This window comes from Ursus maritimus, unplaced genomic scaffold (genome assembly GCF_017311325.1).
Source record: "Ursus maritimus isolate PB19 unplaced genomic scaffold, ASM1731132v1 scaffold_5, whole genome shotgun sequence".
NCBI classification, from domain to species: Eukaryota; Metazoa; Chordata; class Mammalia; order Carnivora; family Ursidae; genus Ursus; species Ursus maritimus.
Genome location: NW_024426663.1, coordinates 54,319,085 through 54,338,395, shown reverse-complemented (window position 1 = coordinate 54,338,395; position 19,311 = coordinate 54,319,085). Strand labels below are relative to the sequence as shown.

At 51.6% G+C, this 19,311-nt stretch overlaps 2 protein-coding genes across 4 annotated transcripts; one reads left to right on the top strand and one right to left on the bottom strand.

The window, feature by feature from the left end:
• The first annotated feature begins 2,676 nt into the window (after nt 1-2,676).
• Nucleotides 2,677-8,121, top strand: SMIM33 (small integral membrane protein 33). The gene is made up of 2 exons (XM_040622372.1): nt 2,677-6,103; nt 7,524-8,121. The coding sequence occupies exons 1-2, from the start codon at nt 6,095-6,097 to the stop codon at nt 7,911-7,913; spliced, it is 399 nt and encodes a 132-aa protein (XP_040478306.1). The 5' UTR covers nt 2,677-6,094; the 3' UTR covers nt 7,914-8,121.
• A 2,840-nt stretch (nt 8,122-10,961) lies between these two features.
• STING1 (stimulator of interferon response cGAMP interactor 1) lies at nt 10,962-15,957 on the bottom strand. Of its 3 annotated transcripts, none has more exons than XM_040622365.1 (8): nt 15,797-15,957; nt 15,496-15,590; nt 14,771-15,148; nt 14,461-14,644; nt 14,105-14,213; nt 12,943-13,181; nt 12,010-12,218; nt 10,962-11,474 (listed from the first exon to the last, which is right to left on the bottom strand). In XM_040622365.1, exons 3-8 carry the CDS (start codon nt 14,995-14,997, stop codon nt 11,216-11,218), a joined length of 1,227 nt encoding a protein of 408 aa, XP_040478299.1. In that variant the 5' UTR covers nt 14,998-15,148; nt 15,496-15,590; nt 15,797-15,957; the 3' UTR covers nt 10,962-11,215. The 3 variants fall into 3 exon arrangements, with proteins under 3 accessions (XP_040478299.1, XP_040478300.1, XP_008689754.1); XM_040622366.1 differs by having other exon boundaries at nt 14,771-14,997; XM_008691532.2 differs by having other exon boundaries at nt 12,032-12,218; nt 15,797-15,956.
• Between the last annotated feature and the right edge of the window lie 3,354 nt (nt 15,958-19,311).

Genomic DNA, 19,311 nt, shown 5'->3' with positions numbered 1-19,311 from the left:
TTTTTTTTTTTAAGTTTTATTTTTAGGTAATCTGTACAACAACATGGGGCTCAAGCTTAGAAGCCTGAGATCAAGAGTCACATGCTCTCCTGACTGAGCCAGCCAGGCACCCCTCTGGTTATTCTTAACAATTCTTAATGTTGACAGGGCTGCGTTCGCTCCCAGGGCTCTAGGGGAGTATCTGTTCCTTGCCTCTTCCAGCTTCCAGTGGCTGTTAGACATTCCTTGGCTTGTGGCCACATCACTTCAGTCTCTGCCTCTGTCTTCACATCACCTTCTCCTCTGTGTGTCTCTTATAAGGACACTTGTAGTTGAATCTCGTGACCATCTGGATAATCCTGGATGACCTCCTCATCCCTAAATCCTTAACTTAGTTACATCTGCGAAGACTGTTTTTCCACGTAAGGTAATATTCACAGGTTCTGGGGACTAAGATACGGACAGATTTTTGTGCGGGCCACCATTCAGCCACTATGGCTAGCTCTCCCCACTTTAAAGTTACTCTTTTCGGGAGCACCTGGGTGGCACAGCGGTTAAGCGTCTGCCTTCGGCTCAGGGCGTGATCCTGGCATTCTGGGATCGAGCCCCACGTCAGGCTCCTCCTCTGTGAGCCTGCTTCTTCCTCTCCCACTCCCCCTGCTTGTGTTCCCTCTCTCGCTGGCTGTCTCTATCTCTGTCTAATAAATAAATAAAATCTTTAAAAAAAAAATAAAGTTACTCTTTTCACCTTTGTAACTAAGTACTTATTTGTAAATAAGTACTTTGAATTATGTGAATATTACTTATTATTTATTATCACTTATTATTTGGATGCACAAATTATCCCCATTTTGGTCCCTGGGCATCCCTTCAAGCTGGCTTTTGTATCCTGTTAACATGGTTCCATCATTCTTTGAGCACTTTCTTACTTTCTGGAATAACAAGATATTCCATGTTTATCCCGTGCCCGACCTCAGGATTGGCTGTTTCTCTAAAGAGCCCTAGTTCCTTTTAGTGGCAAATAGTATTTAGAAACTGAGATACAGGGACACCTGGGTGGTTCATTCTGTTAAGCGTCTGCTCAAGTGATGAGCCCAGGGTCCTGGGATGGAGCCCTACATGGGGGTCCCTGCTCCGCGGGGAACCTGCTTCCCCCACTCCCTCTGCCGCTCCCCCTGCTTGTGCTATCTCTCTCACTCTCTCAAATAAATAAGTATAATCTTAAAAAAAGAAAGAAAAAAGCTGAGATCCAGGTGGTGGGTGTGCGCATTGCTATTAGGGGATAGCTTCTCCAAGGCCCCCCCCTTTTTAAATTTTTTAAAGACTTTTAGAAGTCTTTTATTTATTTATTATGGGGGCGTGGGCAGAGGAGCAGAGGGAGAGAGACAAGCAGACTTTGTGCTGAGTGTAGGGCCCCATGCAGGGCTCGATCCCATGATCCTGAGATCATGACCTGAGACAAAATCAAGAGTCAGACGCTTAACCAACTGAGCCACCCAGACACCCCTCCAAGGCCCTTCTCTTAATTCTGGCTCTCCTTATGCTTATTTGATCACTCTCCATATAACTAACCTCTCATCTCAGTGCCACCCTTCCCTCATGGATACCTTCTTCTTCTTCTTCTCCTTCTCCTTCTTCTTCTTCTTCTTCTTCTTCTTCTTCTTCTTCTTCTTCTTCTTTTTTAAGATTTAGTTCAAAGCTCTAAATGGGATTCTTTTTTTTTTTAAGATTTTATTTATTTATTTGACAGAGACAGACAGCCAGCGAGAGAGGGAACACAAGCAGGGGGAGTGGGAGAGGAAGAAGCAGGCTCATAGCGGAGGAGACTGATGTGGGGCTCGATCCCAGAACGCTGGGATCACGTCCTGAGCGGAAGGCAGACGCTTAATGACTGAGCCACCCAGGCGCCCCTCATGGATACCTTCTATTCAGGCTCTGATCCTTCACCCTGGGCCCTTCCTCACTCCTCCTGGGCTCTGACACCCTTCTCTGTGACTCCCTCTCACCCCCATGGGCACATTGCCTAACTTGTTCTGCCTCACCTTTAGGACTGAATTATTCCAGAAGTAAAGGGAAAAGAAGAGGAGGAATATGTTTCCCTTTATTTTCAAATCATAAGCATTTTCTATTGGCTTACAGTCTTCACCGTAGAAAACTTTTTTTTAAGATTTTATTTATCTATTTATTTTAGAGAGAGAGCATGTGCATGGGGGGTGGGAGAAGGGAGGGAGAGGGACTGGCTGACTCCACACTGAGTGCAGAGCTCGATCCTACGACCCCAAGATCATGACCTGAGTGGAAACCAAGAGTCAGATGCTCAACCCACTGAGACACTCAGGCACCCTTCATTGTGATAATTTTTAATGGCAACGTATTTACTATTCTGTGGTCTGTTTAACCACTTCCCTGTTTTTAAACATTCAAGGGGCTTCCGGTTTTTCTTTTTATGACTGATACTGCTGTAGACAGCTATAGGCTTATCACATTGTTATCGTGGTCGTTTTAGCTGTTCTAATAGATATGTAGCTTTTTTATTGTTTTTTTCTTTTCTTTTTTTACTATTTTTTTTAAGATTCTATTTATTTGAGAGAGACACACAGAGAGGGAGAGAGTGAAGGGAGAAGCAGAGGGAGAGGGAGAGGAGCAAGCAGACTCCACAATGAGTGGGGAGTCTGACACGGGGCTGGATCCCAGGACCCTGAGATCATGACCTGAGCTGAAACCAAGAGTCTGACCTTAACCAACTAAGCCACGCAGGCGCCCCTATTGTGGTTTTTCAAGAGCTTTATCGAGATATAATTCACATACAGCTAAAGGCTGAAGGTTTGTGTCCCATCAAAATTCATATTAAAATCCTAACTCCCAAGGTGACGGTATTAGGAGATGGGGCCTTTGGGAGAGGATTAGGTCATCAGGGTGGAGCCCTCCTGAAAGCAATGAGCGCCCTTATAAAAGAGACTGCAGAGAGCTAGCTTGCCCCTCTGAGCCACGTGAGGATGCAGTGAGAAGGCACCATCCAAAACTCAGGAAGTGGGCTCTTGCCAGCCGCTAAATCTGCTGTCATCTTGATCTTGAACTTCGCAGGCTCCAGAACTGTGGGAAATAAATTTCAGTTGTTTACAAGGCACCCAGTTGATGGTATCTTGGTACAGCAACCTGAACGCGCTAAGACACATACTATACAATCTACCCATTTAAACCGTACAATTCTGTGGCTTCTAGTATTTTTCGGAGATTTGTGCAACCAGCACCACGATCAATTTTAAAACATTTTCGTCACCCCACAAAGAAATCCGACACCCCTTAGAGACCTATAGCTTTTAATAAGAAGGCTGAAAATAGGATGCGGTTGAGATGGGTAACCCTTGCTCCCAGCCTACTTCCAGTGACGCAGAACTTAAGATGAGCCCCAAAAGGCAGCCAGGTCCCAAATGTCCCCTATCCTGGCAACCTTCTGCTGGCCTGCTCAGAACGTCCACACAAGTCCCTCTCCTTCAGCTTCCTGGGCAGGCTCCTAACCATGGCTTCCTTCAGTGAGGACAGAAGGGGGGAGGAAGGGCTGCTTCTTGCTTTCTTTAGGCAATAGAGCCACTTCCACCTCCCCCGGGGGGGTTGGAAAAGAGAAATGACCCCAGTGTACGGAACTGAGGCAAGAGCCTCCAGGCCGGAGGGGTGACTGTGCAGAGGACCCCAGAGTCTTTTCATTTGTGGTTCTAGTGCTCAGACATTGAAAGCCAGGGTTTTTCTTTTCTGAAATAAGAGCAGATTCTTGATCATTTTAGAACCTGAACCCATCTAAGAGGTTCCATTACAACAAAAAGCCAAAAAGAGACAGAGGGATTAAGTCACTGAACACCTGTCATGGCTCAGAAGTGCCATCCCCACAGGTGAAGGGTGATGACATACAAACCTCTAGCACTCAGGACGGGGTGCAGGTGGGGCGATGCTTCCAGTTTCCAGTTCTATTCGGCAACTCTTGTCCAGCACCTGCTGTGTAGTACCAGGCACTGTGACGGACTCTGGGACACAGACAGATATGCCCTGATGGGGTTCAGAGGCTAGGAAGAAAAATGAGCTCCCACACACCTGTTTATCAGGCAAAGTGTGGCAGATGTCAGAAGCGAGGGAAATAACATACTGGTGTAGGGTTTAAGGAAAAGAAAGAAAGCTACCTCAGTAGAGTGGGCTGAAGACTATGTTCCCGGCAGAGGTGACCCCTGAACTAAGCCATAAAAGATGGTTAAAGTTTAGATGGTGGGAATGGGGGAAGGGCAGCTCACAACAGTGAGCACAGAGATGGACAAGTGAAGGAAGGCTGAAACAATCGTCTAGTCCCAAAAGTTCCACCCCCTTATCCTTTCTGAGGCCTTTTAGGAAGTAGATCCAAGACTGATGAGGGAGGGAAAAGGGAGATGAGCCCTCAGCAGGATCTGGAATTGGGCTTTTGGACTCAGGGACTGGAGCCCCAGTGGTGGCGCCTATGAGAGCAATGGGACATGTGTTTTGGGGAGGCAGGAACCAAAGAGCAGCAGCTGAAGCTCTGGACTGTGGCAGAGCCCGTATTCCCTCTGGCTAAAGTCTAAGTGAACCAACGTGACGTCCAGAGCCTTGGATGGCACTGGTAGGGGGTCAGCCTCCTAGCTGGCTTCAAGGCCAGCCAGCGCTGGTCTTACTCAGTTGGCAGGTCAGGTCAGCAGCCCAGTGACCTGGGCTTTGGTGAGCTGGGAGATCCGAGTGAGGTCCCTGAGTGGCGGAGTGTGGAGCAGCTTGGCTGAGGGACGAGGAGTCAAGAGGCTACATCTTGCCTCCTGAGATCAAGCCACTGAGCGAGGGGCGTTCCCAGGGGTCTCCTAGTCTCCACACTGAATGGAGGGTGGTACATGTGCAGCAAGGGACAGAATGAGGGGTGGCTGGTTTCCTGGAGTTAGTTGAGGCCAAAAATTATCCTTTACAAAACCAAACATTACCCTTAAAAAAAAAAAGATTTTATTTATTTATTTGAGAGAGAGCACAGAGCGAGAGTGAGAGGGCACAGGCAGGGCTAGGGGCAGAGGGAGAAGCAGACTCCCCACTGAGCGGGCTCGATCCCAGGGCCCTGGGACCATGACCCTGGCCAAAGGCAGACGCTCAACCACTGAGCCACCCAGGCGCCCCCAAACATTACCCTTTATGAACTCTCCAGATAGAGGACAAACTGGTGGGCACTTTTTTTAAAGGTTTTATTTTTAAGTAATCTCTACATCCAAAGTGGGCTACAACCCCGAGATCAAGAGCTGCATGCTCTATGGACAGAACGAGCCCTGTGCCCCTGGTGGGCACTTTTTGTGACTTTGTGACTTGGACACATCGAAGCACACACATTCTCAAAATGAAGTTACATTCAGACAAATGCAAAGAGACATGTAGAATTAATATTTGTAAAAACCAAAGAAGAAAAAATCCAAGAGACCAAAAACAAACAAACAAAACAAACAGAAAAAAAAAAACGTGCATGGGAATGATAAACATCAAATTCAACAAAATGGTTACCCATGGGGTAAGAAGGAGGGGAGAGGTCAAGAAGTGGGGCTTCTTTTTTATTTGTAATATTTTAGTTCTTAAAAATTTTTGGAATAAATGTGACAAACTATTAAGATGGACAGATCTGGTGGTTGGGCCAAAGAGATTTAGTATATTATAGTCTACACTTTACAGTGTGTTTGAGATACTGCATTAAAAAAAATGGAAGAAACGGTACCGTCAGGAAATCAGTTGGGGTGGGGAGTGGGCATGTCAGGGCGGGGAGCGGGGTAGGGTGGGGGTGCTGACAAGGTGTCTGGGACCTGCTGGAGGAGGGGTAGGCAGGCAGACCCAAGCTGCTGAAGCTAGCAGGGAGCATGAAAGGAGGTGCCAAGATCAAGGTCCGATCACAGTTAAGAAAGGGCTGGGCCCAGGGGAGTCCCAGTATTCACGGAAGTGAAAGCGCGGGAGAGACGTTGAGAGTGTGTGCAGAGGGTGTGTGCGCCCCGTAAGCCCCATAGACGTGGCAGCTCCGGGTAGGGGCCAAGCTGGGGCGGCAGGCTCTCTTTCGCAGGGCTGGCCGCCAGTCCCCGGGGAGCCTTGCAGCAGGCGGACAATGCACCAGGTAGACTCTTGGCTCACCCCCTCCTGCTAGGCTGCCTGCCTCTCTGCAGGGACCCCAACCCTTTCACCAGCCTGAACTTCCCTTTTTCCCCTGTACATCCGGAGCTGTTTCCCCTCCCACCCCCCTAGTCCTGCGAGCTCTGTGGCCTGGGCCCCAGAGAGCCTTAGACTTTTAACTGGGGGTAGGTATTGGGCTTTCTACATGCAAAGGGACAGTGTCGGGGATGGCAGTGTGACTGAGAGACTAAAGAGAGAGTGTTCTGGATAGCCTTCCCTGGACCCCAGTTGCCCTCTCTTGAGGAGGGCCAGGCTGATTGCTCAGGTTTAGGGGAGAGGCTCCACCCCCAAGGGCCGGCCCCTGATGGTCCAGCTGGGGAGGGGGAGGCTAAGGAGAGAAGGTTTCTAGAGCCTGTGGTGACTTCATCAGCCGGCTGGGCATTTATAGTTTGGAGGTTTACTACCTTCATGGTAATCCTTCCCACCCCTACTCAACAGTTAGTAGAGTGGAGACAGACATGACCCCCAGCTTCCGGCTGGGACCCTGAAAGAGGCAGAGGCTGGCATGGGTTCTCCTCAATCCAGCCAGGAATCCACACTGGGCACCACCTCCCCTCCAGGTCCAGATCCTGGGACCCCCTAAGAAGATCCTATGTTATGGGGTGAGGTATCCGCTTTGCTTCACCCTAAGTTTTGGGCGTTCCTGCCTCGTTTTCCTTTTTCCCTCCCCCAGGGTACCACCCGTCCACCTTCTGTGTGAGTTGAGGGTGGTGGGAACCAAAGAGGCTCGACAAAATGACTCCCTTTTCCCAGGACTTGAAGAGCAGCTGCTCACTGTCCACTGGCCAGGCCGTGGGACAGCAGCCCCTAGTGTGTTCAGATTCCTGACTCAGGACGTATTATCTGTTGAGGACTTTTCCTGGAGGCCTGGGAAGACAGAGCAGTGACAGGGGGCGGACTTGGGGGGCCAGAGTGTAAGGAAGCCCCTCTCCATCTCTTTCTGAATGACTTTGTCTGCCTATGTCTGTTTCTTGTTTCTCTGTCTCTATCTTTCTGTAACTATTTAATTCCTGGCTTTTTCTTTATCTCTCTCTTTCTCTTTGTCTTCTTGGCTTTGTGTTTTTCTCTTTCTCTCTGTACCCCCCCCCCACATCTGTCTTTTTCTTTTATTCTCTCTCTCTCCCTACGTGCGGGATTTTTTTGCGGGGGGGTTGTAGGTTTTTTTGCTACGCCTGTGTTTATTGATATGTTTCTCTGTCTCTCCATGTCTTCACTCTGTCTCTTTCTTTCTTTGTCTATGTTTCTTCTCCCTAAGTCTCTCTGTCTCTCTCTCTCAGTTCCCTTTGGGTGTCTGTCTCTCCATTTGGCTCTTTTCTGTGTGCACAAACCCATGTCACCCTCTCTCTCTGCCACTCCCCTACCAGGCTGGTCACCATCCCTGGCCTTCTCCAGCTGTGAACGGCTCAGCGGGGCAGGAGCCCCAGAGGCAACTCCCAGAGGTGCTGGGTGGGGCCTGGGAACCAGCGCGAGGGGATGGGCTGCCCCTGCTCACCGTCATTGTTGCTGCCTTTGTCCTGCTGGCAGTCTGTATCGTGGTGGCAGTCCACTTTGGGCCAAGACTACATCAGGGCCGTGCCACTCTCCCCACAGAGCCACCAGCCCCAAAGCCGGAAGGCGGCATCCATCTCATCCACTGGCGAGTGTTGGGCCCCCAGGACAGTCATGAAGAGGCCCCGCGGGAACCTCCTGTCCCTGGCTCCTGCCCTGTGCCAGAGGGGCCTAGGCTCAGCGTTGATGAAGTCACATGTCTGTAGGAGGGAGACTTTGAAAAGTTGGACTGACCTGGCTCAGAACAAGAAACCGGACAGAGAATTAGGGCAAAAGCAAATTGGGGCTGGACATCAGAGCTTTGGAAATGCACACATGGATTCAGCTGGAGCTGCTCTCTCTGCAGAATATTTATAGAGAAAGCGCTGCTGTGGACAGGAGAAATAAAAGAAGCTTGAGGGCTTTGCATGGAAACATGCTCCTGTGAGCATTCCCAGGGCCCAAAGCTGCCCTTACAAAGCTACACCTGCTTTTCAGGGATCATCGGATCCCTGACTCTCCTTTACCAAGTCCTTACCTCCTCCTCTCACCTGTAATCTCCTTTTCTTTTGGTGTCAACGTGAGTCCAGCTTGCAAGATTCCCCCACCCACCCCACCCCAGTGTAGGGATCTCAGAGTCTCCCTGTAGAGGTCCTGCCCCCGAAGCCCCCAGGTCCCGTGAGGGCTAGTCAGGGAGAGCCAAGGCAAAGAACCCAGGGGTCTGCCTTCTCCGGTATTCAGGAAGAGAAGGAAAATCTGTTGTCCTGCACCGATTGAAAGACATCCTTTTGGCTGTTGGGGCCTATGTCTCGTCAGCAACTTCCAAGGCCCTTGTAAAGCCCCACACACCAATTACAGCTTCCCACGTTGCTTTTGCATGCCTCCTACTATGTTGGGGCAACACTTTGTCTTGCCTTCCCAGGATGGGTTGGGGGGAATTTGGGGGTTCTCACTACCTCCCCTTTTTTGTGTATATGGGCCGGTTGGACCCAGACTAGAACTTATCCCCAACATTTCCCAATCCAGAACCTTCCAACTGGTGGGAAAACAAGAAAGGAAAAGGAGTTCCATGCAGCTTGTCTAAGGAAAAGGAGTGAGAAGAGGATTTGCAGGGCGGGTGGGCATGCAGGAAGGCAGAGCTGAGCCTCCGGCTGGCTCTCTGGAAAGGCAGCCTTTCTCTGACACCTCTGCACCTCACTGATGTGCAGTTGAGAACATGCGGATAGGCATTTACGGAGGGACCTCTAGGTTCCTTACCCTGGGGAACACCTGAGGACAACAGATGCACCCTGGTACTGCCCTTGGTGAGACCCTGGCACAGTCAGGAAGGCGAGGATAACAGACAATGAAAAGGAACAGAAGTAGCGATTGTAATGTGTACAGAGGACTGGCCTGCCTCCTTTGGGACTAGTGAGAGGCAACTATAATGTCCATGGCTGCTCCTTCTTGTGGTCCAGCTCTAGGCCGGATCTGTGGACCTGTGGCTATTATACCATTCGCTCTTCATAACAACCCTGTGAGGAGGAGCCCCTGCTGTCCCCATGTTACAGGGGAGGGTATGGAGATCCCCAGGTGGACGTGGGTGCTGAGTGGTGAAGTCAGGATTTGAACCTGAGCCGTCAGATTCCACAGCCTAAGCGCCGAGTCCAACGGCTAGATGAGGGGGGAGGGTCATTTTGGAAAGGCCCTTGATTCTGCCCTGGCTTCTGGGTACTCGAATGATGGATGTAATGTTGGAGGAGCCTCAGGCCTTGGGGGCAGAATGGTGGGGACAGCTGTGAAGAAGAGGGGATTGTGTCCCCCTTTAGTCCTTAGAATCTGGCTTCCTTGGGAGCAGTTGGCTCCTCTGGCAAATGTGTGTCTGTCTGTTGAGCCTTCCTCCGCAGTGATGCTGTACACAGAAACTCGTGTTGCGCGTTTGTGACAAAAACAGAGGTGAGGGGCTGGCTGGCTCAGTCGATAGAGCATCCAACTCTTGATCTTGGGGTTGTGAGTTCAAGCCCCATGTTGGGTGTAGAGAGGACTTTAAAAAATTAAAACCAAACCAAACCAAACCAGAGGTGGGAGGCAGGGAACAAGTGCTGGTTGGAACAGATGGAACTGGTAGAAATGGGCCTCCTGCCCTCCCAGATAGGGGAGGTTTGCCACGGCAGTGTTGTTGTAATGGCTCGGTTCTAACAGTGACGGCTTAAGACACAGAGGGGCCTGGCTGTGTTGTCCAAGGTCTCCCAGAGTACATCCTGTCTCCTTACACGAACACTCTTCCCACCCCCACCCCCTGCTCCTCTTATCCCTTTGCAGGCTCTATCATCCGGGGACATTCATCCAGTGGCTGCTGCTCCTTTGAGTAGCCCCTTGCCCTTGATGCAGCTGTGTCCCCCTCATGGCATCGGTGTGCCTGCTCAGGCCGCTCCGTAGCCCCCAAGCCTCTCACTGGAGACAAGGGTCCTGAAAGGGCAGACAGACCACGGGACACGCCACCCTCTATGCCCGCAGCCCTGGGCTCTGTCCACAGTGAGACCATCCCCACCGCACTGCCCTGTCCTAGTATAAGGAGGGCTCTGAGGAAGGATGTCTGAAGGATGTCTAAGGAAGGAAGGTCATCTGAGGAGTGTTGAAAAAAGGGGCTGTTTAGGGGCACCTGGGTGGCTCAGTCAGTTGAGCATCTGACTCTTGATTTCAGCTCAGGTCATGATTTCAGTGTCGTGAGATCGAGCCCCGCATCAGGTTCCATGCTGGGCATGGAGCCTGATTGAGATTCTTTCTCTCCTTCTTCCCTCTCCCTCTGCTTCTCCCCATCCACCCTCCCCCACATACAGCCATATATGCACTCTCTTAAAAAAAAATTTAAAAAAAAGAAAGGGGGCTGTTTAGAAAGTGCAGGTATAAGGAAACCACAAGTGAGAGTGAGTGCTCCAGGGGGGACATTCACAGGAAACCAGGACCAGCGCTAGGTCTGAGCAGCACGGAGTAGGGGCAGGTAGTGGAACCTGGGGAGAGACAGGGTTACTGAGAGCATGGCAGAACCATGACTTTAGGTCGGAGATGCAGAGAGCCCACAGTGACCTTGGTACTGCAGGGAGGGATCTGGGGGAATAACTACCCCAACCTCACCGTCCTCTTTCCCTCTGTTCTCCTGCTGGGGCTTCCCATGAACTGAACATGACCAGAATTCAGAGAGCAAGGGAGCCTGTTGATGCCATCCCAGGGCAGAGGAGGCATAGAGAGGTAGAGAGTCAGTCTGGAGGTCCAATGGAAGATACCTGACACATCCCTTAAGTTTCCTGGGCATTTACAGTTTACAAAAATGTTCCATACAATCATAGTCCTCACGACAACCCTGCGAGGTAGGTAGGACAGTGATTATAATCCCATTTCATAGCTGAGGACACTGAGGTTCAGGGAGGTAAAATGACTTGCCCAAGGTCATAGGATTCATCTTGAGAGGTTAAGTTCAGGGACTTCTGTGAGAGGCTCCCGGTGGGAGGAAGTGGTTCTGCTGGGCATTCAGCTGCTGAAGAAAGCCCTTCTATCCACAGTCTTGAGGATCCAGAGTCTTGGGGAGCACTGGGGGTTCAGACCAGCTAACCCTGGGCCTCAGAAGACATCCGTGCGGAGTGGGAGAGGCTGTTCCAAGCCACTGATGAGAAGCTTGGGTTCCTGGGACAGCGAGGAGGAACTGGGTACAATCGAGGTGTCCGGGCTGCCCACAGTGACCTCCCTTTCCTCCTGCCGCAAGTGCCGGAGAATCTCCTGCGACAGGGAGAAGCTGCTTCCCTCTGCAGGTTCTGGAACAAGGATGGGGAAGGTGGGGGAGGAGTGCGGTGAGGACCCCTTGTGTTCTCACTTGAACATGCCCTGAGACTTGCTGGGCAGATCCTCCAACCCTCCCTCTCCCTCACCTCCCCACATCCCTCCCCACCCCTAGCCTCTGGGGCTAGAGTTTCTGGGAATTCTAGAGCTAGAAGTGGTTTCAGAGGTAACAGAATTCCACCTTCTCAGTCTCAGAGATGGCTCTCAGAGACAGGCAGAGACCTGCCCCTGAGGCTGCAGACTCATCTCTCTGTCCCGGGCCTGGGGCTCTTCTGTTCTTCCAGCATTCCCAGATGAAGTCAGGGGCTCCTGGAGCCCATCTCTTCACACTCCACCCATGACCCGTAGCCAAATACCTCAGAAAGCAATTGTGTGCCCTGGGTGGAGAGGTAGGACCTCTCCCAGGAGAGGAAGGAGCTGGGCTTGAATGTCTTGACCACTCGGGAAGGCCCAGGGCATGGTGCTGCTCTATCTACTTCTAACCCCTCGGGACACCTGACTCTTCCTGACCTGTAGCCTGTCAACCCCTCACCCTGGTAGACAATGAGGCGGCAGTTGTTCTGCGACTCGGGGGCATCTGCAAGGATGTCTTCAAGTATCCGGCAGAAAAGTTTGGCCTGCTCAAGCCGATCCTCCCGGCTAAAGCCAGCCCGGCCGTCCTGTGACATGGCAAAAAGGGTCTGCAAGGGGGTGGCATACTCCAGGACACAGATGCCCGCCTAGAGGAGATGAGAGGAAGACAAGACTCAACCAGGGCCCAGACAGACAGACTCCGGATGCTGGTGCCACTGCTGGGGCCCTGCTCCCTCGGCCTGTAGAGATGGCGTTCTGGGAGGTGGCTACCCTGATGGGATCTATGGTGTCTGGTGGCCTTTGCTCCTAAAATCAGGACCAGGACTGTGCTAAATTTATCCTCCACACATCCTCCTTCTCAGATCCCAGGGCAAGGCCCACTGAGTCACCTGCTGTCAACTGCTCCAGCTGGAAATCAATCTGGGGGCTGGGCTCTGGGGTTCAACCCTGGCCTGGATTTCCCCCAACCTATGTGAGATCTTTCAGACATTCTCACATCTTTGTCTAGGACAGCTTTGTGGTCAAGCGTGTGGCTTGTCAGGTTGAAATCGTCCAATTTCCTGCTGGTTCTCTGAGTCTCAGTTTCCTCATCTGCAAAGTAGGGGTCATAACAGTCCTCACCACACAGGCGGTAGCGAGGGTTAGATGAGGTGGTCAGATGAATAGCATCTGGTATGCAGTAAGGGCTCCATTAGTGGTAATGATCATTATCCGCAACTCAAGCTGAATCATGCCCAGCCTCGGGACCAATTGGGGAAATTAAGGCTTAAAGAAGGCAATGAATTTTTATCAGTGGTTGGCCAGGGGTCAGAATTCTGGTGCTCTGGGCCTAACTCCTCCTTGGCAGCACCCTCCTCCCCACACACTCACCGGTTGCCCGTTTTCCAGAAGCTCATAGACGCTGTTGGTGTAAATCCGGCCCTTGATGCCGGCACGGTCAGCACTTTGCTGGGGCAGCTCATACAGGAAGCGGATGTTGGGGTCGGCCACACTCAGGTCGTCAGGCACCCCACAGTCCAAAGGGAAGAGGATGTGCAGCCGATGGCTCCCTACGCCCCGTAGCATGTTGGTGCGCCGCCGATTGTATGTGCGTATCCGGTCTGGGAGCCCTGGGGCGGAGAGGCCCGAGAAGTCATTCCTACTAACCCTATCTCCCGCCCAGCCCAGGACGGAGATCCAGGTCATTGGTTCCCTCGGTGTGTGCAAGAGAACCAAGGGGCCAGTCTGCTTGCGCTGTGCAGGAGCCAGGAGGGGCAGAGCATTCCGGGACCCTCCCGCCCCTCCCTCTACTCCCACCACCTCTCTCTCTCTCCTCAGTTGTCCTTTGTCCAGATTTCTCTGCTCACCCCACTCCTTCCCACCACAGCTTTTAGGGCTCTGAAAGGCAGGAAGAGCCCTGCAAGGTAGCATTCCCAGCACTCCCAGGTGCACGGGGTCTGGCCTCTAGCTCCAGACCTGTTTCCTAGCAGAAGCCCTGGTGACAAGGGCAGACAGCAATGAGATATGAGGGGGAACCACGGCCTCGGCCAGCAAGTCAGAAGAAATGAGACATGACATCACACATGGGCTCAGAGTAGAGTGGTCAAGGATCCAGGCTCCGGACAGACCTGGGTTCAAATCCCATCTCCTCCACAGCTCACTAAGCTGTGTGACTTTGGAGAAGTCACCTCGCCTCGTAGAACCACAGTTTTCTTATCTCTAGAACAGGGATGATGATTATCCCTTGCCCACAGGGAATGAATTAAAAGCAAAAATACACACGAAGGACGCAGAACATGCAATCAATATTCATTGGAAGAATTCATGGTTAACCTAGGAGAAGTCACTTAATGGCTTTAAGGGGGAGAAGTGCATATTCCTCCCTGTAAACCAGGCACAATAACATCCTTCACGCCTACAGAATTGCTTTGGGCATCAAATGATTCGTTAGTAATAAAAATTCTTTGAAAAATACAGCAGGTTCTAGAAACACAAGTTTTATGTCTTATTGTCTGTCTTAAAGATCTAGAAATAGGGGCAGAGAATGGCTCACCTGGCAAGATCAGCCGCAGGTACCCAATGTAATATGACCATGCCAGTCCATGGGCCACATTGAAGTTCCTTTTTTCACAGACCGCAGAGACCTCAGCTGGGGCTAGACTCTGTAGACAGCAGGGTGGGGGTGGGGAGCCTCCAGGAAGGATAACCAGAGCCCTCCTCCTCAAGATTTCCCGACCTGCTGCCAACTTGCTCCCTTCTCTGCCATTGACTCCCTGTTGCAGGACATTATAGGCTCTACTCTAAGGACCAACCTCTAAACTCGTCCCACTCCCACTACTGAGCTCAGAGTAGGTCATACTAGCTGCTGCCTCCACTTGGCTACATCCTCCACCTCCCTCTGTGTCTTACCTGGAGCTCCAGGAGGATGTTCAGTGCCTGCGAGAGGCCCAGGAGGGCAAGCGTCCAAGTGAACGGCAGGCCAGCTGTGTTTGGGAGGGAGCCATAGAAATAGCAGGACAGCAGCAGCAGAGCCCCGCAGCGAATGGGGCAGCCCAGGCAAGCCCGTGCAGCCCTCCAGTAGCTGCCCTGGTACCTGCAGGGAACAGTCAAGCTCCAGACTCCAGCCCAGCGCAGCCGGAGAGATTCAAGCAGGGGCAGGGCTGGGGGTCAAGAGAGTAAGACATGTGGGGTGCCCAGTCGCCGTAGGTAATGGAGTCACCTGGAGTGGAGGTGGCACAGCTCCTCAGTCAGATGGCAGACCCCCTTGAAGAGCAGTCCCAGCTGCAGAGAGGCCAGGTGGAGCACCAGCCATCGGAGAATGTGTTCTGGTAGCTCCCCCAGCCCCCAAAGGGCTGCCAGGCAGAAGGCCAACAGCACCAAGGCTGCCTTCTGGGCCCTGGTCCCCCTGGGCCGCGGGATGGATGGGTGCAGGCTAGAGTGGGGCATCTGTGGGTACCAAGAAACCCATTGCTGTTATCCTTTCCCTCTCCTACCGCTTCGGGACAGCTCTCTTTCTTCCTGGTGGCCAGCCAGAGTCAGAGGCTGTTGCTGGAGATGCCTCTAGGGGACAGCATGGGCATATAGCATCTCAGCGCTCCTGTCCGGGAGAGATTTGTTGAAAAGGGAGCAGGGGGAGAAGTGCATGTGCCCACACGTATCCACCCTACCCAACCCCAGGAAGACCACAGGTGTAGTGAAGAAAGAAAGCAGTGACTGTCCCAGACCCAGACCGAAATTGTCCTGTGAGGTGCCACCCACCTAGGGACTGTTGGGAACCTGGGCTTCCCTCTCCCCCGAATCTACCCCAGGGAAGACCTTAGTCAGCAGAGGTGACACCACAGTCTGGGGGTGCAGGCAGGGCAGCCGGAAGGCTGCCACCCATCTCTGGGTCTCTGGGAGCCTCAGCCTGGGAGCCTATGCTCCACTACACCTGATCCTACCTACCTTCTGAGACTGCAGGTTGTTTCTGGAAGATGACTGGGAGAGAAGGTCTAGTGCGATGGCTCCCAGAAACCAAGGCCAGCCTCTCTGGGTACAGCCTGAAAATGAAACATTAGAAAACAATCAAATATTTTCCACAACACTCCAGCCTTGGCATCTCACCAAACCACAGCTTTGCAGAGGAGGGCATTTCCTGCTCCCCGGCAACGGAGGAGGGGCCCTGACGCACCATGCCCTTTGCTCCCCCTCACCGTCCCCTGGAGCCACAGCCCTGAACCCCTCCAGCCCCCATGACCAAACATACTCTCCAACACCCAGGCAGGACTCCACAGGACCAACAAAGACGCTCTGATTCCTAGACGCAGATCCTCTTTTTCTGAAGACTGTGATATGGGGAAGGAGGAAGGGAGAATGAGAGTTATTTCCTGTAACAGCAGCCTTTTGGGTAAAAGGCTTTGTAGCAGCAGAGAGCCTTCAGGGGAGTGGGGCTTTGGCTCTCCACAGGACGTAGCCACGCCTGTGACTTCTCAGAGAGAACCCTGTGATTCTAGCCAAAAAAACAGTCACGGGGAACCTCACCATCGATCATCATTATAAAGAGTTTACCATGTTCCAGATATTATGCTAAGTGTTACACGTACTATTTTACTTAATCCACTGAGCCACTCGGGAAGATAGGTATAATACTCTTCCCCATTTTACAGGGGAATCATCTGAGGCTCGGTGTGGTGAATCATTTGCTCTGTGCCTTGATTGCACGGAAGGGGTAGAAGGTACCAGGTCCAAGTTTCATGCCTACAGGTTCCCCTGGGGAACGGACCTAGCAATCCAGGAGCGTCTCTGGTTGCTGCCCTTCGGCAAACTGAGAAGCTGATTTGATTTGAGGTTGGGACAGGCCTAGAGAGTGGGGTTGGGGTGGCCCCCACAGAGCAGCAGCAGTTCATTCCAGCCCAGATCAGAGTCTTCGCCTGGACCCTTCGCCGCATCACAACCAGAAACCAGGTGGATGACACATGCATTCATAGATGACACTGGCCTCCCAGGAACAAGGAGGCTTCCTGAAAGCTCTTGTTTGTGAAAATCACTTCCTATAAATGGGGGATTCCCCTACACCTTCTCTTCCCTACAAGTGGCTCACAGAGGAGCCCCCTGAGGTCAGCAAGGGCTCCGCTGCTTCAAAACCAAAGAAAATCAAGGGCGCCCAAAAGAAGTACTGAGCAGAGACCTCCCAGAGCAGTCAGCTCCACAGCTGCCCCAAGAGCCAGCTGTCCCAAGTAGCTGAGGGCCTCCAGGCTATGTAGGACCTGCTCCCCCAGGGGGCACCATGGTTGCCTGCTCTGCGGCTCTGCACTGGTCATTGCTTCCCCCAAACGTGTTCTCTCTCTCTCTCTTTTTTTTTAAGATTTTATTTATTCATGAGAATCAGAGAGGGAGGTAGAGGCAGAGGCAGAAGCAGGCTTCCCGCTGAGCAGCAAGCCCAGTGGGGGCTTGATCCCAGGACCCTGGGATCATGACCTGAGCTGAAGGCATCCGCTTAACCAACAGAACCACCAGGCGCCCCCCAAACGTGTTCTTCATCCCATCCCTTCTCCTAGAGGAAGTTCGTCTATTTTAAAGGCCAGGTTGGAACTATGCATCAGAAGCCTTAAAAAACACACGTGCCATTACGGACCTAGCAATCCACTTCCAGGAATCCTTCGCCAAGAAATAATCAGACAAGGGCACAGAAATGCCCATTTTTCAGATGTTCATAGCACTGTTGTTCACACCAGAGAAAAACTGAAAGTTATCTAAATGCCCAACAATGAGGACTTGTTAACCAAATTGCGATTCATCTTACAGTAGAAGGTTGCTTAGCCACCAAAAATGATGCTGTAATTTTGTATTTATTGACTCTTTTTTTTTAAGAGTTGTTTATTTTAGGGGTACCTGGTGGCTCAGTCGTTGGGCGTCTGACTTCAGCTCAGGTCATGATCCCAGCCCCGCATCGGGCTCCCTGCTCAGTGGTGAGCCTGCTTCTTCCTCTCCCACTCCGCCTGCTTGTGGTCCCTCTCTCTCTCTCTGTCAAACAAATAAATAAGATCTTAAAAAAAAAAAAGATTTGTTTATTTTAGAGGGGGGAGGAGGGGCAGAGGGAGAGACTCTCCAGCAGACTCCCTGCACAGCAGGCTCGATCCCACAACCCTGAGATCACAATCCAAGCCAAAACCGAGAGTCGGACACCCAACCAATTGAGCCACCCAGGCACCCCTGTATTTACTGACTCTTAAACATGTTTATTATACATTTCTTACTGGAAAAAAGTGACAAACGAGACAGTATAATTGCATTTTAGAAAATATATCTTGCATGAAAAAAGGTCTGGAAGCACATATGTCAAAATGCCAACAACGATTACTCTATGCAGTGGGAATGTACGTGATTTTTAGCATATTTTCCCCTGTTTGCTCATTATGTTTCCTTGGGTTTCTTTTCCCAAGATTGAACATGTATTATTTGTTTCATGCTCGGAGTATGCTGTGAAAAGAAAACATCCCAGTATTGCCTCAGGGCCGAGGGGATAGGATTGCTGGTGAATATGTCAGGCCAGGCCCTGTTGTCATGACACCCACAGCAGACACGGGCAGTGGGCATTACGCAAGGGCACCAGGAATTAACTACAAATGCGGCGAGGGCTTTGGAGAATGCACTTCTGTAGCTGCTCTGAGGGGAGCCGGGAATACCCAAGTCCAGACTTTCCTGAAGAAATGCCATTTAAGCTGAGTTTGGAAGGAGCAAGACAAGGGTGGTAGAGAGGAGGGAGGGTGTAGAACATTCTGATAGAGCGTCCTGTGTAAAAAGGGTGGGAAGGAGTTGGGTCGATGGAGGAACAGAGAAATGGCTGGAGTGGTGGGAACACGTGGGCATGTCGGGGTTCTGTATTAGATTCTTAGGGCTGCTGTACCAAAGCCCTAGAAATGTGGTGGCTTAAAACAACAGAAATTTCTTAATCAGAAATTGACTCATAGTTCGTCTGCAGTCAAGGTACTGGGGGGCCATGCTTCCTCTGAAGTCTCTAAGGAAGGATCTTTCCCTGTCTCTTCCACCTGCTGGTGCCCCCAGGCGACCCTTAGTTTGCAGCTGAGCGCCTCTGCCTCTCTCACGTGGTGTTCCTCAACTTTGAGTCTCTATCTTCACATGGCTTGTCCTCTTCTTTTTTTTTTTTTTAAAGACCTTATTTATTTATTTGACAGAGATAGAGACAGCCAGCGAGAGAGGGAACACAAGCAGGGGGAGTGGGAGAGGAAGAAGCAGGCTCCCAGCAGAGGAGCCTGATGTGGGGCTCGATCCCGGAACGCCGGGATCACGCCCTGAGCTGAAGGCAGATGCTTGACGACTGCGCCACCCAGGCGCCCCTGGCTTTTCCTCTTCTTATGAGGACACCCATCATACTGGGTCGGGGCGCACCCTAATGACTTCATCTTTACTTGATTAAACCTGCAAAGACACTATCTCCAAATAGGGTCACGTTCACAAGTGCTGGGAGCTTAAGACTTCAACATTTTTTTTTAGAGGACACAATCCAACCCCTAACAGGGTCTGTGGTGTTGGAAGGGGACGAGGGAGTGGGTCTGTGACCAGGGCCTCAGAGCCTAGGAAGCATCACAACAGCTGTGCGCCTGGGATCTCCCTCGACACTCAGACAGACCAGCTGGACTGACAGACAAGGAACTTGAAGCTCTTCCAGACTGACTGCCTTGGCATCCAAGGAGGAACCTAACGGCCACGGGGGGAGGTGAGGCCCAAGTTTTGGCTGCCTGGCTCGCAGGCTGCTGCCTG